The 25,006-nt window shown below is 47.6% G+C and overlaps 1 protein-coding gene across 3 annotated transcripts; it reads right to left on the minus strand.

Annotated features, from left to right (window-relative positions):
• Nucleotides 1–616: 616 nt before the first annotated feature.
• On the minus strand, nucleotides 617–24,811 carry Arf3 (ARF GTPase 3). Of its 3 annotated transcripts, XM_076912038.1 has the most exons (6): nucleotides 24,642–24,785; nucleotides 23,809–23,888; nucleotides 5,354–5,591; nucleotides 4,183–4,293; nucleotides 3,857–3,981; nucleotides 617–3,310 (listed from the first exon to the last, which is right to left on the minus strand). In XM_076912038.1, exons 3-6 carry the CDS (start codon nucleotides 5,499–5,501, stop codon nucleotides 3,149–3,151), a joined length of 546 nt encoding a protein of 181 aa, XP_076768153.1. In that variant the 5' UTR covers nucleotides 5,502–5,591; nucleotides 23,809–23,888; nucleotides 24,642–24,785; the 3' UTR covers nucleotides 617–3,148. The 3 variants fall into 3 exon arrangements, with proteins under 3 accessions (XP_076768153.1, XP_034372186.1, XP_076768154.1); XM_034516295.2 differs by lacking the exon at nucleotides 23,809–23,888 and having other exon boundaries at nucleotides 24,642–24,811; XM_076912039.1 differs by lacking the exon at nucleotides 23,809–23,888 and having other exon boundaries at nucleotides 24,394–24,663.
• Between the last annotated feature and the right edge of the window lie 195 nt (nucleotides 24,812–25,006).

A 25,006-nucleotide genomic window follows, 5' to 3' on the forward strand; every position in this document is an offset into this window, starting at 1 on the left:
CTGTGTAGCCCAGATGTTTACCCAGGGTTTACTGTATAGCCCAGATGTTTACCCAGTGTTTACTGTACAGTCCAGATATTTATCCAGTGTTTACTGTACAGCCCAGATGTTTACCCTGTTTACTACACTGCCCAGATGTTTACAGTGTTTACTGTACTGCCCAGGTGTTTACCCAGTATTTACTATACTGCCCAGATGTTTAGCCTGTGCTTACTATAACTTTGCTACTGTTAGGAACCGTAATGTAAATATTTGATATGCATGATATCTGATATGTTACCCTCAAAGGGGTTGTAACCCACAGTCTGAGAACCACTGCCCTGAAGTCTACCAACAGGTGGTAAACAGAGGTAAATTGAGGGCGGAGCTCTTTAGGAGTTGGTCAGTCCTACAGCCCCACATGCTAGCACTTGATTCCTTTAGACTTCCTTCAGGCTGTGAGGAGAAGGAACCATAAGCAGTGTTCCCAATAAACCTAAGCTCCTCCTTGTCTTACTCTGCACGTGCTGAGGCGTGTCCTCCCACCTCTGCAGAGAAAAGGAATGGTGTGGAGAGGACCACACAGCTTCCCACTGCCGCACAGCTGCTGCTCAAGGATGAAGGGCTGCTCCAGAGCTGCGTAAAACAAGTTTAATTTCCAACCAGGGCACAGTCATTGCATTATCCCACATTTTTGAGCAAGGATAGAGAAGGCAAGTTATTAAACACGTACAGTCTACATTCCAGAGAAAGCAAAGAAAAAACCCACTTTAGAACTGCAGATACCACTGTAACACCACAAATTTTGGAGGTGGAGGGAAGGGGGATTCCCCTGAAAGAAAAGTAGAACAAGATCAAAAACTAAACCAACTTGAGAAAAGCAAGAGAGGGAGTTCACAGTAATGGGGTGAAACACCCAACCCCTAAAGATGGATTAGGGAATGTAGAAAGCACCCCCACCTCCCCACAAAGCCAAGGATGTTACTGCCCCCTGCTGGACATGTCTGGAGCAGCATGCACCAAGGCACCATTCAAGGCTGCTTTAGCCTGCTCAGCCTCAGGTTGGTCCCAGGAGGTGGAGAGAAAGAAGAAGCTGTGGTAAGGGATGCAGGAGTGGAATGAAGTCTGCAACAGACCAAACCTATCTGGAACTAGCATCTAAGTGGGAAGGTCAGAAAGCGCGGCAGAGAAAGAGGCAAAGTCCTCACCAATCTCAAAGCAAAGATAGAGTAGAAAATCAAATAGAAGACAAAACCAAAAACAAACCAAACAGGCAAAGTGGTGAGTGAACCGAGAAGGCAAACAGGCGCTCACAGCAGCAACAGAGGGGGGACGCAAACGGCAGAGAGAGTGAGGGTGACGGAGGGGAAACACAGGAACAGTAAAGAGAGGAGCACAGGGAATGGAAGGAACCATTTGAAACGAAACAGAACCCCTGGCACCCCCATGTAGAGATCACACACGCACACACACACACACCTACCAGGTCTAGAGCACACACCCATGTGGTGTCTGGGGTATTCCAGCACTACCTGCACTGAGAGACATCCTAGAACCTCACACAGCTCAGCTGACGAGAGGCTGGGGAACCTATCAGCCTGCTATAGACAAAGGTGGCAGGAAACCTGGCCACAGAGTGGAGCTCAGAACAGCCCTCTGGGAAGGGTCCCTCGGCCATGCTGCGGAGCCCAGGGTCCTGACCTTAGCAGAGAGGTTATGGGCAGCTGTTCTGGAGCTCAGGGCGCAGCCAGCACACACAGGAGCCCACAGAACAGCCACAGCTTCAGTGCAGTGACAGGGTCAGAGCTTCTGGAACAGGCGCCCTCTACAGACCTGCCGCAGCAGCTGAACAAGCAGAGAACGATGGCGGGAGGGCCCTGAAGATCACAGTTGCAGCCTCAGCCGCACAGGGTCCTATAGCATCTCCTCCAACCCCACAGACCTATTCAGGGACAGCGTGAGGACTGGGGAAAGCTGCCAGGAAGTTGGGGGGACAGGACATCGAGAACAACAGAAACTCATCTTTCCTGGTCCTGACCTAGACAGCAAACTGAAGAGCGGGGTTGAGGCTGAGGTTGGCTATGGTAGTCCCAGTCCATGGCTCCTCATTACTCCACCTGGTCAGTCCTCATCAGGCCAGCAGAACTATTAAGGGAAAAAAATCTGACAGACAGAACCACCCAGCCACCAGACCACAAGGCAGGAACAGGACTGCTCCATGCCTTACCTTCCCCTCCTAAGGGCAAGATGGAAATCTAGGCCTTCCCAGAGCACTGCCCAGCCCTCAGCATGCAGGTCCCACTAACCCACCTCCCTCTGAGTTCCTGGAACAGATCTGAGGATGGTGACGGAGGGTCAATACAGTACTCTAGACGGTAACGTAGTGGGTTCCTTTCCTTCCTACTCATGAGGCAGAGCAGAATGGCATCTCCTTAGGAACAGTCACAGAGATCAATGCCATTTCATGTGCTCATAATGGTGGAAAAGAAAAGATGAGACAGACAGACGGCTGTAGGAGCCCATCTATCCTAACATCCAGAAGTGCCACCTGCAGAGAGGAAAGCAATGGCATCCACCCACATCCCCTTATCTCACCAACACAGAAGGGCAGGACAGGTTCCAGTGCGCAGTGTCCTGGCTGCAAGCCCTGAGCTGCACTCTGCTCCCTTCCCTGACCCCACATATATATCTCTCTATACACGTATGTACAGGCGCACACATGCACGCACACACAGAGCCCGTGCGATGTCCATGTAGAATAGGAGAGTGTAGAAGAAAAGGAAGACAGGAAGGAGAGTGGCCAGGAACACAGGGAAGGGACTCAGATGCCAAGAGCACAGCAACCAGTGCCAAACAGCAAACAAAGAGAACATCCCACTCTTCCTCCTGAAACCAAGGGGGACCACCCCACGAAACCATAACAGCTTCATTCTGTTTTAAATCCAGTCAATTGGAATGATTCATCATCAGGACAGCAGTTGGGGGCTGACCATGTCAGTGCACAGGGGAGGAGGAGGGAGGCACGGAGGCCAGGCGCTTGCTGGGCATATGGACATGATACCCAGGACCTCGGCCACACTTTCAAGAGGAAGAAAGGGGAAACTGGGGTAAGGAGACAACAGGTATGTGTCAGGAGTGGGTGGGGTAGTCAGAGAGGGCTGCCTGGCTCTCACTTCTTGTTTTTGAGCTGATTGGCCAGCCAGTCCAAGCCTTCATACAGCCCGTCCCCGCTGGTGGCACAGGTGGCCTGAATGTACCAATTGCGGTGACGCAGAGAGTGCAGCCCCAGCTTGTCTGTGATCTCAGCAGCATTCATAGCGTTCGGCAAATCCTGCAGTGCAAGGGAACACACACAAAGATACCTCAGCACCTGTCAAAGGCTTCTAGAGAACACACACAAAGATACCTCAGCACCTGTCAAAGGCTTCTAGAGCACCCACTTGCCAGAGGCACACATATGGCCACCTTCTTGTTATCTCTGGAAACCCAGTTTGAGATCTAAGGAACTGCTCCTGGCCCAGTAGTCTCAGAACTGCAGGGCCAGGGAACTAGATAGAGAAGAGGTGTGTGTGATTCAGACGAGCAAACAAGCCTGACTGCGGGGCAAGGCCAGCTCTACTACAGGACACGGACGTAGCGGGAAGATAAAGCTCCTGAACAGACATATCTACCGTATTAATCCCGAGGACTAAGATGCCGCTAAGCACAACTGGGTTGGGGACAAGGAAAGGGGCACAAAGGAGCCAAGTGCTTCTCCTCCTCACACTTCCAAATAACAGCAGTTGTCCCAGGCCTCTCATCCACGAGCCCCCAAGGCCCCATGACTCCTACAGCCAGGATGCTCTCTCCCAGGTGCAGGGAAAGGGAGAAAGCTCACCTGTTTGTTTGCAAACACAAGGAGCACAGCGTCCCGGAGCTCATCCTCTGCCAGCATCCTCATCAGCTCTTCCCGGGCCTCATTCACTCGCTCCCGGTCATTGCTGTCAACCACAAATATCAAGCCTGGAGAGCAGAGAGAGCATGGGACACAGAGACGACGGATGTCTCCTGTCCTCTCCCTCACCACACCCTCCAAACACGTGTTCCCATTTCTCTACTTCTAGGAGCCGCACGAGGGCAAAGGCTGGCTACCCATAACTAAGAGAACAGCCATGCTCTGCATAAGCCCAGCAATGCCAAACCCAGTAACTTTGTCTGTCATACCTTGGGTGTTCTGGAAGTAGTGTCTCCAGAGGGGCCGAATCTTGTCCTGGCCACCTACGTCCCATACTGTGAAGCTGATATTCTTATATTCCACTGTCTCCACATTAAACCCTTTGGGAGGTAAAAAAGTCAATGGTCGCTGACCTCAAACACCAGACCTACAAATAATAACCTGACAGTTTGTTCCCATTTCTTCTCAGCTTTAGATGTGACACCAACAGCTGACAGCTTAAGGGATACCAGCGCCTTGTAGTCCTTGACCTGGTTAGCCTAAAGGGAAATCTGAAATAACTGGAGAGATGGTGCAGTGGTTGAGAGCACTTGTTCTCCCAAAAGCCGAGGTTCAAGTCCCAGCACCCACAGAGTTGCTCACAACCATCCATAACTCCAGTTCTACGGGGTCTGATGACCTGTCCTGACCTCCATGTTCACTAGACATGTATGCATATAGTGCACATACATACATACATACATACATACAGGTAAAACATAAACACACATAAAATAAGTGTATGTTATATATTATCATAAGGTATGTAATTTTTAGCAAGAAAAATCACCGAAGTCGACAACAGCACGCTCTGATGAGAAGGCGCACAACGGCCTGGACACTATGAGCTATCATTCTCCTATTCTCTCAGACTCTGGTCCTCCATTCTACAAAGAAAGGACTCTATTCTAACCCTTGATCACTAAAATATATCTAAGCTAAGATGTGGGGCAGAGAGGCAATGGAAAGCCCAAGACAGAAGCTACAGTGCTGGAACACCACGCTCAGGACGATGACCCACAGCCCCAGGTTTGTAGCAAATGCTCTCCCTCCAACAGGCAGGTCTTAACCAAGATTACCACTGAAGATCTAAACCAAAGCAATTCCAGGCCCCTGGCAGGAACATCAAAGCCCGTCACCTGCTTTCCAAACTACACAGAGAACAAACCAACCCTAACGCCTGAGGGCAACTGTTGAGTGCCAGGCTGCGGAAGTTCCCGAATCAGGGAGGGCCAGGGCAGGTGGGCAAACGGCAGCTCCAGCACCTGCCAAAGTTAAACAGACACTCTCTCTGAAGCCCACAAAATGTATGGGCTTGCCTGGGAGAACAAGCCAGGTGGGAGATCTTGGAGCAGGCCCCCAGCCTTCTTCCCCTCAGCCCACAGACAAGCTTGCCCTTACCAATGGTAGGGATGGTGGTGACAATCTCTCCGAGTTTCAGCTTATACAGGATGGTGGTCTTTCCTGCAGCATCCAGGCCCACCATCAAGATGCGCATCTCCTTCTTCCCGATTAGGCTCTTCAGAAGGTTCCCAAAGATATTCCCCATGGTTTCAGTGGCTGCTGTAAGTCAATGGGGCCTAGGTAGGGGCAGTGGTAATCTGGTTTTACCCTGGTCCCTGGTATGGAGGGCTGGATCCTAGACAAAAAAATAAAATAAAATAAAATAAAATAAAATAAAATAAAATAAAAAACACAAACTCCTTACCATCAACTGTTTGTAAGGACTTCACATTCATGGAATTTGCCAAAGTCATAGCTGGAGTTCATTCACTACTGGCTAAACACCAGAAAGGACTGAATACCAAGGCCCATTCACATACAGACTCAATGTTTGAGAGCAGAGGCAAAGCAGAAGGCAGGCAGGACCCTTGCTATGGCAGCCATCCACTGCAGTGACAGGAAAGCTGCTTACTCCATCTCTGCAGATCTGCACTGAAATATCCAGACGCTTCTAGCTGGAAATTTCTAAAGTCATTTTAGCTCTAGCGTTCTCTGTTACACCCCAGAGCACTGCAAACCCATTTGCCTCTCCCTCTGCCAACCTTGCCCTAAGACTTCTGGGAAGGGCAGCAGAGTGGAATGAGGAGTGGCCCTGTAACTCCTGACAAGGCTCAGGCCTGCCAGGTTCCCAAGGCTTTTGCTCTGCTCTAGTCCAGAGACCGTTCCTTCCTTGCCTGTAATTCCATTTTCCTTCCACACCAATGTAACTGAGGAAGTAAAACAGCAAGTATGACTCCTAAAAGCAGCTGGTCATTTACACTCTAAACTGCTGTCACTTGTCACAACTGCATCCTGAGATGGGAGGGTGGGGAAGACTTCCCTCTCTCCGGCCCACCCAGGGAGAGCTGTCCTATAAGATCACCTGCAAGGAGGTAATCATCTCATCTCTCTATCTTCCCTAACCCTTCAGCCTGTTCTCCATAAAACAGCTAAAGTGATTTTAAAGGCCAAACCAGGCCCTTTGGTTCCTCTGTTCAAAACCTTTGGTTGCTTCAAGCTCCCTTTAGTAAACCAAGAGACCTTGCAGCGCTGTGTTTCTGAAACCTAACAATGGTTGGTGCAGTTCAACAGTCAAATTAACTCTGAAGCCTTACCTCTAGCTCAAGCAAACTGAGTGTTCACCAGGGGTTCACAGTGACCCCGAACACACCTGCTAAGCGAGAGCTGTGAGCCACTGTGAGGCGTAGCACAGCACTGCTCTCAGCAGACGGCATACACTGTGCACTCACTTCCTCTCAAGGGACGGGGCAGCCGCAGCCACAGAATGTATAGCAGACAGACAGATGTGCTAGCTCACACCTACAAGCTCCTCAATCAGGAAGTGGGAGCAGGAGAATCTGAAGTTCCAAGCCAGTTCCACAAGATCACCTCTCACAGCAACCCCACCCAAACAAACAAGAAAGCATTTTAAAAACGACCCATTGCTTTTATATCTACTTATCTTACTTTAGGTATAGGGATTTTGCTCACAATTATTTCTGTACCATGTGAGTCCTTGCACCCAGTTAGATTCCACTGAATGTATGAATGGTATGAAGGAGGCTAGAAAGATGGCTCAGTGGCTAAGAGCACTGGCTGCTCTTCCAGAGGTCAATCCTCAGGAACCACATGGTGGCTCATGGGATCCAACGTCCTCTTCTGGCATGCAGACATATATACAGAGCACTCATATACGTAAAATATACAAGTAAATCTTTTTAAAAAATGAGCACCCCTTTAATCCCAGCACTTGGGAGGCAGAAGCAGGCAGATTTCTGAGTTCGAGGCCAGCCTGGTCTACAGAGTGAGTTCCAGGACAGCCAGGGCTACACAGAGAAACCCTGTCTCAAAAAAAAAAAAAAAAAAAAAAAAGTGACTGTTGAGTTGCTATGTAAGTGCTGAGAACCGAATCCGGGTCCTCTGCAACAAGCGCTCTTACCCAGAGTCATCTCCCATCCACCCAAAAATGTTTGAGCTAGGGTCCTGTTGCCCAGGCTGGCCCCAAATTCACTATGTAGCTAAGGATAAATTTGAACTTCTGATCTTCTTACCTCCACCTCCCAAGTGCTAGGATTACAAGTGTGTTTACTACACACTTGGCCTAGAAATGCACCTCTGAAACAGTCATGCAATGGAGGTTCACACCAGCCAGCACTCCGTGCCTTGAGAGGCATGTGTCAGCGAGCAGCTTGTTCAGCGACCATCATATGGCAGCTGCTGGCATTCTCTAGAGTCTGGAAACCAGTGACCCCCCCACCCCCAAACCCAGAAGGTGAAGGAACAGGTCAGGACAGAGCACACCTAAACCCAGGAGTGTGAGAGGTGGACAGCAAAGGATCCTAGTTACACGGTGAATCGGGGAGTCTGGTGAGAGTTTAGTCACTTTTTTAAAAAAACTTCCTCAGGCTTGTTTTTGTTCTGTTTTGTTTCCCCTACTCCTCTGTAGCAAATTCCAGACTAGTGCACAGAAGTCAGATCAACAGCCCCTGGGGACCAAAGTACTAGGCTGTCTAAAAATAAAAAAGAACTGAGTGTAGCAGTGTTTCATCTTCAGACATCCTCAGACTCCCGCTAATGAGCCAGGTGTGGCTCGCCCAGGTCTCCCAGATGAGCCCTGTCTCTGACCCACAAAGTTCACACCCCAGCAACAGAGCTTGTTGGACTTTAGGACTCAATCCCAGCCATGTGGCCCACTCACCAGCCCTGCTGTCCTTCCAGCCTCAACTCATCCAGTCAGGTCTAAAGCTCTTGCACATTCCTAAGGCGAGGGCAGGAAGGAGGAGGAGTGACAGGGACACTTGTCCAGCTACTAAGATCAGATCATCCCCATCCTCGGCAACTTATGATAGTTGGATTTCTGTACCATGACCTCCACAACAACAACTTTCTCCGTGTTTCTTGGTATGGAGCAGAGAGATGGTATTTGTTGAAGATATGTTATTAGGCTCTGGCAGAGATCTTAAACTTACATCATATACTTCTCACTGTCCTTCACGACCAAGCTAGCACTGACTACATGATCACAGTGAGATCAGCAGCCGATGCCCCTTCCTCGGAATCTCTAAATAACCCTCTGCTCTGCTTCTCTGTTCAACTGTCATGCTGAAATTACAATTCAAAGTTGACCCTAACCTGACAACAGAGACGCAGGCCCTACTGCAGAACTCACCCAGGAACGGCACTTGATGCCTGATCACCTGAGATAGATCCCCAGGACCCATAGCAAAGGAAACACAACTCCTGAAAGTTGTGCTCTGACCACCTCACATGTGTGGCAGCATGAGGAACCTTCACACACACACACACACACACAAACACAAATAAATGTAATTTTAAAAGTGGGGCATACTTCATTGTTTTGGGGAAAACAAATCATTAACAAAATGTCTCCCGAGTGGGACTGACATGGAGAAAACTCCCTTGCTTGCCAGGTCTGATGTTCTCCTCTGGCTCAAGTAAGAGATTCCCTGATGTGGACACATGTAGTCATCACCTTGGATTTGTCCTGTGGGAGCACTCAAAAATAATTTTATATCTTATTCACTTACGTTGATCTGCACATGCACAGGTCAGAAGACAACTAGGGAACTGCCTCTCTCCTCATATCATGAGGATTCCAGGAACCCAGCTTGGGCCATCACACTTGGTGGCAAGCACCCTGACCTGCTGAGCTAGCTCAGTAACCCCTAAAAATTCAGTTTTATGTCCTCGTCCCTGTCCACCATCACCACCACAGACTTAATTATTTAAAGCCAGAAACTTGGTGGACTGCTACCCAGTAAAAATGGCTTTAGCCTTTTCGTATGTCAAGAGATCTGGACAGGGTGTGGCATCACTAACATGGTGATTTCTTACAAGAACAACGTGTGTGTGTGTGTTGCTCCTCTTCCAAAGATCCAGTCTTCAGACTGACGGCTCTGCCCTTTACATCTCGAGTCCTGAATAATCACACTGGTGCACCAATGTTTTTTATGTTGTTGTTGGTTTTTGTTTGTTTTGTTTTTTTGTTTTTCAAGACAGGGTTTCTCTGTGTTGCTCTGGCTGTCCCGGAACTCACTCTATAGACCAGGCTAGCTTCAAACTCAGAAATCCGCCTGCCTCTGCCTCCCACGTGCTGGGATTACAGGCATGTGCCACCACTGCGGCTAGTGTACCAATGTTTAACCACATACTTAAGAAATGACAATCCTGGGGGCTGGAGAGATGGCTCAGAGGTTAGGAGCACTGACTGCTCTTCCAGAGGTCCTGAGTTCAACTCCCAGCAACCACATGGTGGCTCACAACCATCTGTGACGGGATCCAATGCCCTCTTCTAGTGTGTCTGAAGGCAGCTACAGTGTCATATAAATAATGTAATTTTAAAAAGAAAGAAAGAAATGACAATCCTTATTGCAAACTTTCTCTTCTCGGAGTAACAAAGATGTCCTTGGATTGTTTTTAGGAGGAAGAGACTATTTCATGTAACCCAAGCTCATAAACTGCCTCAAAGTATCAGTTAGGGATGACCTGTGATCCTCCTGTCTCCACTCCTCAGTGCACCAGGAAAGTACTCTCCCAACTGATATTTAAAACCTACCCTTTCTTGAATTTATAGTGCCCTTTGGATTTTGGTACTTCACAAGGAAGTTTAAAAATTCTGTAGAGTTCATGACTGTCCCTCCTGAAATACTATGACTATTTATTAAATATCCTTATGTATCTTTAATGAACCTGGATACAATGTAGCTTGGGTAGGAGGAGCTGACAAATCTTGGCCATTTCCACACACAGCTAACTCCAGAACTAGTTCAGGAGCATTCTTAAAGGACTGGAGCAAAACTGGTGAAATTTCCCCTTTGTTAAGATGCAAATGAAGCTGATAAAGATCTAATTAATAGCTGGTAGTCACTAAGCAGCTTCCTGGAGCAGGCAGGGTTTATGACACCCTTTTAGCATAATTAAGAGCTTGACTTAGCATTCCAAAGGAGATGCTAGTTTCTGGCTTTCTCTATTCCTCTCTGCCTATGAAGACACAGGACTGCCAGGCAGTGGTGGTGCACGCCTTTAATCCCAGCACTTGGGAGGCAGAGGCAGGCGGATTTCTTAGTTCGAGGCCAGCCTGGTCTACAGAGTAAGTCCCAGGACAGCCAGGACTACACAGAGAAACCCTGTCTCAAGGGGGGTGGGGGGAGAGGAAGACAAAGTATACTGTCCTTGTCACTAGGATCGCAAATCCCTGCCTATACAGACAAGTATTATCTCTTTGGTTGTAAGCCTTGGTCTTTTTAGGGCTGAGCTATGCAATTCCTTGCACCAGAATGCATTCCTAAAAACAAACAAACAAACAATCTTCCTAGTGTACAGGAAACTTAAGTTTGATCTCCAGGACTTCATAAAACCAATAATGCAAGCATTCCTAGGGGACGTATCAAAACTCAAGGTCACCCTCAGCTTTGAGCTGAGTTAGAGGCTAGCCTGGAACACATGAGACTCTGTCTCAAAGAAAAGGAAGAAGGAAGGAAGGGGGTGTGGGGAGAGAGAGAATAGGAAGGGAGGGAGGGAGGGGAAAGGAGGGACAAACCCTGGACTGTTTACTTTCCTTTACAAGTTACTTTTCTTTACCACAATGGTACTCGTGTGTTAACAGGCCAATGGCCAGGGTTCCATGGACTGGAGGAAACCAGGGTAGTAGTTAGAACGGAAAATGAGCAATTCCAGATGGAACTAGGCTGCAGCAACGTCTCTGAGCAGAGCATCTCAATACTCCATTTGACATTGACAAACTTTTATTCATCAGAGGTAAAAATAATTAAGAGCTGAAAATTGGACCCAAGTACCCTGTTTAGCACTGCAAGAATTCAACCAAGCATACTGACTGAGGCTCATCGAGGACCACATGCACTCCCACCCCTCCATCCCCACGAAAGGCAGACAGCTATAGCTATAGCTGGCTGTTCAGTCATCTTGGCTCATGTGTTTAGCCTCAACTTTCAGGGTGCTGTGATGGTCAACAGCCTAGTCAGCCAAACACACTCCTCCCATCTGAATACAATGCTGGACCAAGCATGTGTCCCGAAATGCTTCAGAGGGAGGAGACGCTGGATCAGGCTCCATCATCCTCTTCAGGGTCCAGAGGAAGGCAGAAGAACCTTTCAACCCTCCATTGCCTGGCAAGGTAGCTAAGAGCAATGGTGTTCCCAGGTCATTTTCAAATCGAGGACTCTATCACTAATAGAAATGGTGTTTGAAACACTGACAACCACAAGACCAATCATTTAGGGCTCAGCGAGTCTATTATTCTCCTGGACTAACTGTCGGCTACTCATAGCTGTAATATCTTTTCAGCTGTATTTTTTGTTTGTTTTTGAGACAGGCTCTATGTAGACCAGGATGTCCTGGAGCTTACTATGTGGACCAAGCTGAGCTTCAACTCAGAGAGATCCTCTGGTTTCTGCCTCGTAAGTGCTGGGAACACAGGAGGATGTCACCACACGGATGTCACCACGCCCAGCTGCTGCTGCTACATCCTCTGCCTTCATCATTTTTTTTTCTTGGAGTCAGGATTTTACTATAACCCTGGCTGGTCAGACAGAGATCTGTCTGCCTCTGCCTCCCAAGTGCTGGGGCTAAAAATATGTACCAACCATGTCTGAACACATCTATACATTTTTCGTTTCATCGCAAGAACATAAGAACTTGTTGGTATCTTAGTAAATTGTAGAATTTTCAAAGCCAAGGAAGCACTTCTTTTGTCTGTCAGTCATCCCTGCCTCACCAAAGTGTACACTGAACAGGGATGAGGGGACCAAGCAAGGACTCTGCTGTAGAGCTTGTACAGCATACAGAAAGTGCTGGCTCAATCCCACCGCTGCATACACAGGGTGCAGCGGCACACAACTATGGTCTCAGCACTGTAAACATGGAGGCAGGTACACAACTGTCTGCGACTCCAGTTCTGGAGGATCCAACGCCCTCTTGTGGCTCCCACAGGCATTGCACACACAGAGCACACTTCCCAAAGATGCAGGCAAAATGCACAGCTTCATGGAAAATAAGTTTAAAAAAATTTTTTTTAAGTTCCTGGGAGCAAGAGGTAGCAGCAGAAGACAAGAGAGATTTAAAACATCGATACAGTAGGATTCATTGGGCACAGGCCTTAGAGGCAGAGGCTGGAGGATCTCTCTGAGTTCAAAGTCAGCCTGGTCTAGACAGCAAGACAGCCAGGGCCAAATAGAGATCCTGTCTCAGAAAAAAAGAATTCACAGGGTCTAATGATGGACTAAACGTAAGAGGAAGAGTAGAAAAGTCAATGGCAACTTGGAACTGACAATTCTTCAGACAGAAAAAAGTGAGGAGTACATCTGGTAAGGATGAGGGTGTGTGCTTTAAAACTTAATACAGATTTTTTTAAATCTATTTCTATGGTGCAGGTGTGTGCATGTGAGTGACAAGGCAGTGCATGGCTCACTAACGGCCATGCAGAAACAAACGGTCACCAATGAGACAGCTTGGGAAACCCCCCTGGGAGCATCTTAGGATAGTTTCTTCAATCTTTACGTAAGAACACTGGTGTTCTCTTGTCCATCCTTCATTTGATTATACAAAGACGAGATGCTCACACCTGTAATCTCGGCACTCCAGAGGCTGAAGCTGGAGGAATGCCGAGAGTTAAGAATAGCTTGGACCACAGAGACTCTGTCTCAAACAAACAAAATCAGCATAGGGGATTTTCAGGGATAGTCACTCAAGTGCCTGCCCTGAAAGCACAGGACCCAAGTTAGAGCCCCAGAGCCCATCCAAAAATAGCCAGCTATGGTGGTACACACTTGTAACCCCCATGGTAAGAAAGCAGAGACAAGGTTCTTCGAGGCTCACTATCCAGCCAATCTACACAGACTAACAGGTGAGCTCCAGGGCAAGAGAACCTGTCTCCAGGAGACAGATGCCATTCTTAAGGATACCCACAGTTGTCCTCCAGTGTACACACACACACACACACAGAATGGTGCACAGAAAGATGTCTCAGCAGGTCAACACACTTGCCACTAAATATGACAACCTGAGCCTGATCCCCAAGGTCATCCTCTAACCTTGACATTTGTGCTATGACAGTTGTCTTCTCCCACATACACCAATAAATGTAATTTTTAAATTTTAAAAAACGTTAGCTGGACCCCTGGAACAACAGTTCAGAGGCTAAGAGCTGGATACACACTGAGACCCTATCTCAAACCAAAACAAACCCCAACTCCTAGGGGTCAGAAAGAGAACTTAGCAGTTAATAGCACTTGTGGCTCTTGTAGAGGGACCCAAGTTCACTCATATGTACACTGTAGCTCACAACTGCCTGAGATGCCCTCCTTCTGATCTTCATGGGAACCAGGCACACACGTTGTACATGCGCACACGTGCGCACACACACACACACACACACAGGCAAAACACTGAAACACATAAAAATAAAAAACCTTAAAACAACAACAAAAAAATAGGACAATGGGCAAACATCACCCTAATCAAAGAAAATAAACAACACATAAAAACTCTCAAGTGTTGTGAGACTGAGATAGAGGATCACAACGTCAAGGCCAGCCTAAGCTACATAGTGAGACTCACAACAGCTTCCCACCCAACAAATAATACAAACAGATAGAGCAGAGGAATGGGAGAAATCGGACCCTTGAAGGACAAGCCAGTGGATTCAATGTTGTAGCTGTACACTTCTGCTTTTAAAATTACATCTAAAATATACCATCTCACCTGTTCTAAAGCATAAAGTTCAGTGACATTAACACACTCACACTGCTGTGCAACTGCCACAATATTCATCTCCAGACTTTCGCAACTTTCCAGAGTGAGCCTGTACCTGTCAAACAAGCCGAGTGCAGGCTGGGTTGCAGCACTTGCAGAGAGTGTGCGCACAGGACCCTTGCTTCCAACTGCAGCTGAGGAAGAAGCCTCCTTCCTCCATGCAGCCACTGGCAGCTGCCACTCCTCCTTGGTGTGTGTGCACACATTGTGGAACTTGTGTGGAGGTCAGAGACAATTTTTAACGATTGGCTCTTTTCTTCTGCCACATAGGTTCCAAGGATCAGACTCAGGATGCCAGGCTTGGTGACAAGTACCTTTATCCCATAAGCAATCTCAGTGTTCCCCTTCTACACTGATTGGTCTGTCAACTTGACACAACCTGTAATCATCTCTGAAGAGGGAAATGGCACTGATAAAATGCTGCCATCAGACTGGCCTGTAGGCAAGTCTGTCCGTGAGACATCTGACTGATGAATGATGCAGGGGAGGTCCTAGCCCATTGCAGACCGTGTCCCCTCTGGGCAGGTGGTCCTGGCTTATATGAGGAAGCAGGCTGAGCAAGCCATGAAGCAGGCCAGTAACAGCACTCCTCCATGGCCTCCGTATTAGCTCCTGCCTCCAGGTTCCTACCTTGAATTCCCTTCATGATAAACAAGCTGTAAGGTGTCAGGGTCTTTATCCTGGCAACATAAACTGTGACAGCTTTCCTCTTCCGGCATTTACAGCTTTAATACTCTACCTCGTGCAGGAGCTGAATGTGCCTTTTGATACCTGGCTTACTTCAATCACGTCTCTTGCTACTTTAATAAACTCAAATACATCCTCAGCTATATATCAAGTTCAAGGCTCCCCGGGCTAAATGAGATCCTCTCTCTCTAGCTGGGTGTAGTGTGGTGGGATATGTCTTTAATCCCAGAATTCAGGAGGCGAGGCGAGGAAAGGCGAGGAAAGGCAAGAGGATCTTTGCGAGTTTGAAGCCAGCCTAGTCCACACAGTAAGTTCCAAGCCAGACAGGACTACAAAGTGAGACCCTGTCTCAAACAAACAAACAAACAAATAAACCATAAAATAAAACCTTTGAGTCAGAGAGATGGCTCTGTGGGTAGTCACTGTGCTGTTTTAAGCTGGTTATAGTGGCACCTGCCGTATTTCATGTGTATGGTGTTATGTCTGTATGTATGACTGTGTACTATGAAGGTACCTGGCAAAGGACAGAAGAGGAAGTTGGACCCCTGGAACTGGAGGTGTAGACAGCTGAGCTGTTATGTGGATGCTGGGAACTAAACCTGGGTCCTCTTAACTTAATGCTAAGCCATCTCACCAGCCTCTGCTCTGTTCTCTATTTCTTAAAATCCGAACGTCTTACAACTGCTCCAAATCCAGCTATTTTGTAGCTGCAGTTATCTCCAGCTGCAGAGAGCCTAAACACTATGCTTTCCAAACTACAACAAAAATCACTGAACACTGTGCCTTAGACCCTCCCTCAGCTGTCCAATGACAGGTCCAACTTGAGGCCCACAGCAGTAAGCCCCAGTCTGACACTGTGGGCCCCACCCTGACACTGCCTGGATGGCTAAGAACCAGAGGATGAATCAGAACCAAACACAACTAAAAAAAAATTTAATGAACTGATTTCTAGTGACATTTTTTTATCCTCATAGATCGGTGCCCAACAACTGATGGGAACAGATATTGAAACCCACAGCCAGATATTAGGCAGAGCTCCAGGAACCCTGAAGAGGGGGAGGAAGGATTGTAGGAGGTAGAAGGGTCTGGACACCATGAGAACAAGGCCCACAGAATAAACGAAGCAGGGCTCATGGGGCCTCACAGGACCTGAAGCGATAATCAGGGAGCCTGCGTGGGTCTGAGCCAGGTTCTCTGCATCTGTTTTGGTGGTTAGCTTAGTGTTTCTGTGGGACTCCTAACAGTGGGAGACGGGTGCCTCTGACTCTTGCACTCACTCTTGGGACCCTTTTCCTTCTACTGGGTTGCCTCATCCAGCCCTGATAGGAAGGATTATGCTTAGTCTTAGTGTAACTTGTCATACTGTGCTCGGTTGGTATCTCTGGAAGGCCTGCTCTTTTCTAAAGGGAAATGGAGGAATGTAATCTGGGGGAGAGGGGAGTGGGAGGAGGACTGGAAGAAGTGGAGGAAGGGAAACTGTGGCTGGGATATAATATAAGATAAAGAATAGTAAAAAACGAAAAAAAAAAAAAAAAAAAAAAAAAAAAAAAAAAAAAAAAAAAAAAAAAAAAAACCAATGTATCAGTAACCTTGGGTAGAAATGTATCAGTAACCTTGGGTAGATAGTGGAAAGCCTTAAAACCAATCTGATCCCTGAGTACAGATCAAGATGGAGCTGACAGTGAACAGGTTAAACAGAAAACCAGAATCTGGACAAGGCCAACCACTACAACAGAAACTAAGGGGGGCTGGAGAGATAGCTCACTGGTTGAGAGCACTAGCAGCTCTCAGAGGACCCAAGTTCAACTCTCTGCACCAAGATATCAGCTTACGCCGGGCAGTGATGGCGCACACTTTAATCCCAGCACTTGGGAGGCAGAAGCAGGTGGATTTCTGAGCTTGAGGCCGGCCTGGTCTACAGAGTGAGTTCCAGGACAGCCAGGGCTACACAGAGAAATCCTGTATTGAAAAACTAAAAATAAATAAATAAATAGATAGATAGATAAATAAATAAATAAATAAAATAAATTAAAAACCCGCTGTGTATCCATCTACTGAGAACCTACCATGTTCCAGCACAAGTTGGATGCTGCACATATGAGTAATAATGGAAGCACAAGCCATCACTGATTAAATCACTGGTTTTCTGCCTTTTCCCCCAATAAACTGAGCTTCCGATAGAAAAGATTGAGCCACATAAGGTGGTACCACCTTTGATCTCCACCTTGGGAGGCAGGGGCAGGTGGATTTCTGAGTTCGAGGCCAGCCTGGTCTACAGAGTGAGTTCCAGGACAGCCAGGGCTACACAGAGAAACCCTGTCTGGGAAGAAAGGAAGGGAGGGAGGGAGGGAGGAAGGGAGGGAGGGAGGGAATGCACATAAAAATAAGTGTTTGTTTTTCAAAACAGGGTTTCTCTGTGTAGCCCTGGCAGCCCTGGAACTCACTTTGTAGACCAGGCTGGCCTCGAACTCAGAGATTCACCTGCCTCTACCTCCTTAGTGCTGGGATTAAAATGGGCCACCACCACCTGGCAAATCTTTAAAAAGAAAAAATGAAAACCAAGAAAAGGTCCAATTACCCTTGAAAAAAAAAAGAGGAAAGCAGCAGGAGCAGGAACAAGCAAGCTAGCTGTCTAGGAAGAAGAGACCTCTCTCCCCAACACCATACCAGCCCCATTTCCTCAATAAAACATCTTATGTATTGAAGTTTACAGTTCTATTTAAGGTCAGGTCTAAATGCTTTATTCAAAAGGAGAAGATGACAGGACTGGGAACGGAGCTAGGTCAGTGGAGTGCTTAGCTGGCATGCACAAGGCCAAGGGTTCAGTCCCCAGCACTGAAAAAGCAGGGTGGACACATACACCTGCAATCCCAACACCACAGAGGTAGACGGATCATTAGTTCACAGACATCCTCAACTACATGGCTAATTTGAGGCTAGCCTAGGCTACATAATACACCATCACACACAGAAAATTTTTTTCAATAGAAGGCAAATGTTCTCTTCCATCCTAAACACATTTTAAATTTAGACACTCATAACTGATGCTCACACATAAAGAAAAGGGTATGTATGCTGGGCTCTCATCAACAATGGTAGAACTAAAAGGCATCAAGAGACCTGTCACACTCAGTTATGTGACCCTTCTTGGGGATAGACAACCTGTCCAGTAGAATTTGTGTGGCAAGTTTTACAGACTGAGGCAAAAACTTCAAAAGAAGGCCTCTTGGAACCACTTATAAAACTTTTGTCAGGACAAAACATTAGTTTTCATGGCCATAGTTTTCATGGCAACTTATTTTAGTTTCTCTTATTATTATTATCTTATTATTATTTAGTTTTTTTTTAATAACATGTTCTTGATAGCCTACGCCAAGTTTTTTTTTTTTTGTTTTTTTTTGTTTTTTTTTTTTGGTTTTTTTTTTTTTTTTTTTTTTTTTTTGGTTTTTCGAGACAGGGTTTCTCTGTATAGCCAGGGCTGTCCTGGAACTCAGTCTGTAGACCAGGCTGGCCTCGAACTCAGAAATCCACCTGCCTCTGCCTCCCAAGTGCTGGGATTAAAGGCGTGCGCCACCACCGCCCGGCCTACGCCAAGATCTTAAGCAAAGAAAATAGGTAAGAAACCATCCTTGAGATGGAGTCGTTAACATGACCTTGTCTCCGGGGAAACTGACGCTTTATTTTATAATCATTTACAAAGCTATATAATAGTATTATGATAAATAAAACTTTCCCAACAATAAAATTTTATATGACTATACATGTGTCATCAGAGGAAGGCTTTGGTATATGGTAAAGAAAGTCTTAAATAAAAAAAAAAAATTAAAATAGTTTAAACTTATGTGTTGAAGATTTATAAAAAAAAAAAAAAATCAGGTATTAGATGTTAAATAATAGTTGATTATAAAAATTTACTAACCCGTTCTCGGAGATTTGTCACTAGTCTTAGATGATTATTGTCTCACTGAATACATCTTTTTAGAGTTGTAATATTTGAATGATTTTTATTGTGTCAAATAATAATGTTACCTGTTCTATTTGTGATTTATTGAATACATCCTTTTAGAGTTGATATGTCTGGATGACTCTTGTGTTTTACTGTGTCAAATGATGATTGTTTTTGTATCCATCTCTTAGGAGCTGTAATATTTGTTTTTTTATGTATAAGAACCCTTGTTTGAGACCTACAAAAATACACTCAGATTTAAACTGTCTCTGTGTTTGTTTTTGTCACCGCTGAGTCTTTATCCACCTAACTTTTGAGGACCCTCATCCCAGAGACTTCCATACCCAACTGTGGTGGTCCATGAAAACAACCCTCAAGTCTTAAGCCATTTCTTTCTAACAGACTCTTTCTAGAAATCTGTAAGAAAACTCTAGAACATTCACACAAAAGGTCACACCTTGGATAATACTTTCCCAAACTAGAATATGAACCCTCCACTTTAAAAAAAAAAAAAAAAAGAAAAGAAAAATAAAGAAAGAAAGAAAAAGAAACACACACAAATGCTTGTAGCTGGCAGCAGTGGTGCTCAGGAGGCAGGGCGGAGGCAGGGGGGAATGCTGGAGGGGCTGGAGATGGCTCTGTGGTTGCGTACAGGCTGCTCTTCCAGAGAAAAAAAGGATCAGTTCCCAGCACTGATATGGCAGCTTTCAGTAACCTGTAACTTCTGTTCCAAAGGATCTGACAGCTAGCTCTTCTGACCTCCTCCAGCCTCTACACGTGTGGTACACAGGCACACGTGCAGCCAAGCACTAAGAGACAGGAAACTTAGATCTATCTATCTATCCATCTATCTATCTATCTATCTAATCTATCCATCCATCGCTGGGGGTCTCATTATGTAGCTCTGGCTGGCCTGAAACAAACTCTATAGGCCAGGCTGGTCCTGAACTCAAGAGATCTCCTCCTGCCTCTGACTCCTTAGCCCTGGGACTAAAGGTGAGCACCACCAAAACTGGAGAGTGTGGAGTGTATACGAGTGCAGGTGGATACAGGGGGACTGAGCCTTGGGTCACCTGGAGCTCAAGTTAAGAGACAGAAAATGCCCAATCTGGGAGCTAGGTAGGACAGGCTACTGAGCCACCTCTCTAGTTTACTGACACTTGAATTTCATGTGCATGAGGTGTATGTAGGCAGGTGTGCGCTGTGTCACACGTGGAGGTTAAAGAACAACTTTTGAGCACGGGTTCTTTCCACCATACAGGTTCCAGGACTCACACTCAGGTTTTCAGACTAGGCTTCACGCGCCCTTACCGAAGCCAAGCCAGTGGCCCCCAGCCTTCCTAACACTGCACCCCTTTAATGCAATTCTGCATGTTGTGCTGACCCCAACCATAACATTATTTTGTTGCTACTTCTTAACTGTAATTTTGCAACTGCTCTAAACTGTAAGTATCTGGTATTTCCTACAGTTTTAGGTGACCCACAGGTCGAGGACCACTGTGCTAAACTCAAAGCCCAACTGCCTCCTGAAGCCCTTGTTTTATGTGGTTGGTTGGTTGGTTGGTTTTTAAGGATAGGGTTTCAGTGCCAAGAAACAGCTCAGCTGTTCAGAGCACTGGCTGCTCTTTCAGAGGACCAGAATTCAATTCCCAGCACCAATATGGCAGTTCACAACTGTCTGTAAGTCCAGTTCCAGGGGGTTCTGATACCTTCATTCACATATATGCTGGCAAAACACCAATGCACATAAAATAAAAATGATTTAAAATCAAGTAAGTAAAATAAAGATAGGAACTCACTATGTAACTCAGACTGGCCTCAAGCTCAAAAGTCCACCTGCCTCTGCCACCTGAGTGCTGGGACTAAAGGTGTCACGATGTCCAAGGACACCTTCACTCTCTGGAACGCTTTCCAAACGTTCTCCGACTCCTTTTATTACAGAAGTGTTTCCTTAGCTCCCTATTCACCACAGATCTCACAGCGGAGAAGGCTCGATAGAGAACTAAGGACAGCACAATCTCTGGACCTTACTTAACACGATATATGTGAGACAGACACACAGAGCTTAACATTTTCAAAGGACAGAACTGAAGTTAGTCAGTGGAGACCCTGAATTCCCAGCAAACGGAACCTCTAAATTCTACCAGGATGTCCAGTCACCACCTCCAAGTCCCCTCCACTCTTGACATTTTTTTGTTTTGTTACACAGGGCCTCAAACTCAATGTGTAGCTGAAGATGACTATAATTTTTTTAAAGAATTTTTATTTATTTATGGCTTCTGGTGTTTTGCTTGTATAGATGCCTGTGTTCCCCCTTTGTGACTGGTGACTGCAGAGGCCAGGTGAATGTGGGCCATCAAGTCCAGGTCCTCTAGAAGAACAGTCTATACTTATAACTACTGAGCCATCTTTCCAGCCCCAGTCTTTAACTTCTGATCTTACCTCTGATCGCCCAAGGGTAGCGGCACCAGGGTCATACTTACCAAGGAAGCACTCTGCCAACTAAGCCACACTCCTACCCTTATTTACTTTATGTGCATCATGTGCCTGCCTGGTGTCCACTAAACCAGAAGTCACTGGGTCCCTGGAACTGAAGTTAAGGATGGTTCTGAGCCTGCAGGTGGGTGCTGAAGAAGCAAACTTGGAGCCCTCTGCAAGAGCAGGTACTCTTCACTGATGAGCCATCTCCTCAGCCCCATCCTTTTCTTTTTTTTAAATTATATTATATGTGTGTGTGTGTGCATGCATGCAGGTTTTGCTGCTCTCCTGGAGGTGAAGCTTAGGGGTTGTAGCTCCGGAAGTGGGTGCTGGGAACTGAACTCCAGTCCTCTGAACAACAACCAACCAAGCTGTGCATGGAAGCAACTGGGGAGGGGAGACATTATGTTATTCAAACATCTGCTGGCCTCTATCTCCTAATCTTGCCTCTACCTTCCAAGTACTAGGACTGCATACTGTCTCACTTGTTACACACAGCTATGGAGTGGCTTTTCTTAAAAAAATTTTTTTCTTTCCTTTCCATATCATTTTTGTCTGGAGTCAGAGAGAGACTCTGAAAGAATCCATTCTCTCCTTCCCCATGTAGCCTGGGGCAGGAGTCCGGAATCAGACTCGGGTCTTCAAGCTTGCTGGCAACTTTTATCCACTGAACCATTGAGCCAGCCCTAGGTGGCCTTTCTAACCAACATTACTCTGGATCACCCCACACCCTGACATCCAAGAGGATGCTCTCGGCCCCTGACTTTCTCCAGCTTCACCTCTTGCTGAAGCATCAAGAGCTACCGCTGTAAGCTGATACGGACAATAAAACGTTACCACTCACAAGGCACTGAGTAAAGTCACTGTAATAACTGTCCCTCCACATCTGCCGGCCCACGCTGTTCTTCTACAAACTTGCTCTCTTTTATGGCAGCCCCAGATAACACTTACTTGGTGTGTGCCCCACAGAGTATCATTCAACTCTCATGACAGCCTGCTAGGTAGCTGCTACCATGACCCTCTTAATTCCACAAGGAAAAACGAAACTTAAGTGCAAAGAAGTAATTTATCAAATGCATACAATAGGACAGCATAGGACAGCACGGGCAGGAGGTGAGCCCGCCCCCATCTTATCTGCCCCATAACCCAGCTCCAAGGACTGTGGCATCCCACCTCAAAAGCACGTGTGCCAAACACACAGGTGTGCTCTGACTCGCAGGCCTCTTGGTATCTACTTCCAAAGTTATGTGAGGAAGCAGATTCCACAGTTGTCAGCCACAGCCTCAGCTTTAACAATCCTGGTTGTTTTAAGGAAGTTCCTCTCTCTCATCAGTAAGAGACCGCCTCTGACCTTGAACTCTGTTTCCCTCACTCTAAGTGCTGCAAAGGGTTCAGATGAACACACACTTATTGAAAACACTTCTGACAAGGCTTCTCTAACTGTTCAACTATCTCCAAATGTGTCAAAGTTTGTTGAGTTTTATTTTTGTTTTGTTTGAGACAGTCTTGCTCTGTAACCCAGGCTGGCCTAACTCTACCTGCCATCTTCATCTTCCATCCTCCTAGCGCTGAGCTTACAGGCCTGTCACCACACCTGCCCCCCTACCTCTTCCTTAAGCAGTAACTAGAAACCCTACACAGTTCTATACATTGCTATGCAATGTTCTTCTTATAAAAGCAAGATTCTTAAGTTCAAGCTCAGCCCATCTCAAAAAAGGAAGTAAGAGTCTGTTGCGACTCCTAGGTCAACCTCAGCACTCGAGAGACAGAGGCAGGCAGCTGTTAGGTTGAGGCGAGAAAGCAAGGGACTACACAGAGAGACCTTGTCACAAACAAAGAAGAGAAAGACGGAAAACTGCACGACAGCAGGAGTGACTGTGTGACACCTGGAAGCCTTTTCCAGCTGCCTCCAAGGTCAGTCACTCGTTCTGTGAAAAGCTGAACCTAAGTGGATCCAGCCTTTAACAAAGTATGCAAGCGCAGGTCCAATACCAGTGGCCAACCCAATGGCCACTGCGGCACACAAGTGGAGATACTACCCCCCAGACAGGTCTAAGACAAACTGGTAGCAAAGACAGTCCCCATCTTCCCAAATGAGGACAGAGATGGAGGTATGCAGAGACTTGATTCTATCCTGTTGCAATGACTCAAGCAATCAGACTCCTGCAGATATCCTCCCAATAAAACTTTCATGCCATGGACCCAAGGGTGACCCAATCCAACAGTGGCAGAGACGGGTTTTACATTACCTGTCTCCCTCATCGTAATGACCTCACTATTTTCTCCTTAGTCCTGACCACATACTCCTCCACCACAGTCTTCCTGGCCCAGAGAGCGGCAGTAATGTAACGCCCCCCACTCCAAAAAAAAAAAAAAGAAAAAAAAAAAGAAAGAAAAAGAGAGAGAACAAGTCTCTCCAAAAGAGAGTTACGACTTAACTAAACGACCCTGAGTTTTTAACAGGGAACTTTACCTCCCCACCTCCCCCTCCTTCCTTCAAAGGACTGGCGTAAGCAATGGCTTCATTTTCTGTTCCGGGAATCCTGGTACTTCCTAGAGAAAGAAAGCGGATTGGAAGACACAAACTCAGGGCCAGTGACAAGATGCTCCCTCCTTCGGTGAGACCGCCCCCGCTACGCCTGGGGGAGGAAGGCCCCACCTCTCTCCTCCAAGCTAGCTCAGGTCCCCCTCCCCCTTCTCCAGCCTCCTCTCCACCCTCTCCCCACCTGCTGCCCTCTTCCCAACCTGCCCTTCCCAACACCCCAAAGCAGAGCGCAACCTCCGTGAGACCCGTGCGCAGCCGTGCCCCACCAGTAGGCCCTGATGCTAAGCCCCGACCCCCCACGCCTCGCGAAGGGTGAGGGAGAAGAACCACGGCAAGGCTTTTCTTTGGTTCCCCCCCACCCCCACAGCTCAGGCGGGGGAGGGAGAGAGAAAAGGCAGCATTCCTCACAGCCCTTAAAACACAAGGGAAAGATCCAAACAGCCACACCGCCCCCGCGTCACCTCCCACTGTCCAGCTTGCCTCCCCCCTCAACCCCAACCCTCCAGAGCTCACCTCTGCAGCCCAGGTCGCCCCCTCGGGCGAGGCGGAGGACAAATCCGTGTGTGCCCCCCGCCCCCACCCCAGCTCGGCGTCCTTCAGCTGCGGGGGCACGACTGGGGCTGGGGTCCCCAGCTCTGCGAGGATCACCCCCGGGCACCTCGCCAGGCGGTGCGAGCCCGACCACGGCGGGGGGCCTCGGGCTCCCACCCTGACCTAGCCTCTTCCCTGGCCGGACCCGCCTTCCCTCTCCAGCTCCGAACCTGTTCCTGCTCCCTGCGCCCGGGCTGCCACCGCCGCCTCCGCCCCCGCAGGTTCCGCCTGGCTCTCCGGCCGCTGCCTCCCGCTCCGCAAGCCGACCGCGGCGAAGCTGGTCCGCTGGCCCGCTCCGCGACTCCCTCCTGCCCTCCCTCCACCTAGCACCGGAAGCCGCGACGGCGACAGGAGCTGTGCGGCGAACACCCACCCCCACCCCCCCAGCCCGGGATACTTCCCACCTCCACGATCGCGCGAGAAGTGCGCGGTAGCGAGCGGCAGTTCTCGCGAGACCCATCACCATGGCAGCGGCTGCAGCAAAAGCAGCCGGTGCTGAAGCTGCGCCTAGGCGGGGGCCTGTGTGGGGGCTGGA

This window comes from Arvicanthis niloticus, chromosome 13 (assembly GCF_011762505.2).
Source record: "Arvicanthis niloticus isolate mArvNil1 chromosome 13, mArvNil1.pat.X, whole genome shotgun sequence".
NCBI classification, from domain to species: Eukaryota; Metazoa; Chordata; class Mammalia; order Rodentia; family Muridae; genus Arvicanthis; species Arvicanthis niloticus.

Bases quoted from the DNA above. Each gene is read 5' to 3' on its own strand.
- Arf3 (XM_034516295.2), bottom strand. From the start codon at position 5,501: ATGGGGAATATCTTTGGGAACCTTCTGAAGAGCCTAATCGGGAAGAAG. The intron at 3,982-4,182 runs GTATGACAGACA...TCTGCTCTCCAG, and splicing joins CTACTTCCAGAACACCCAAG to GCTTGATATTTGTGGTTGAC. The intron at 3,311-3,856 runs GTGAGCTTTCTC...CTTGCACTGCAG, and splicing joins TTGTGTTTGCAAACAAACAG to GATTTGCCGAACGCTATGAA.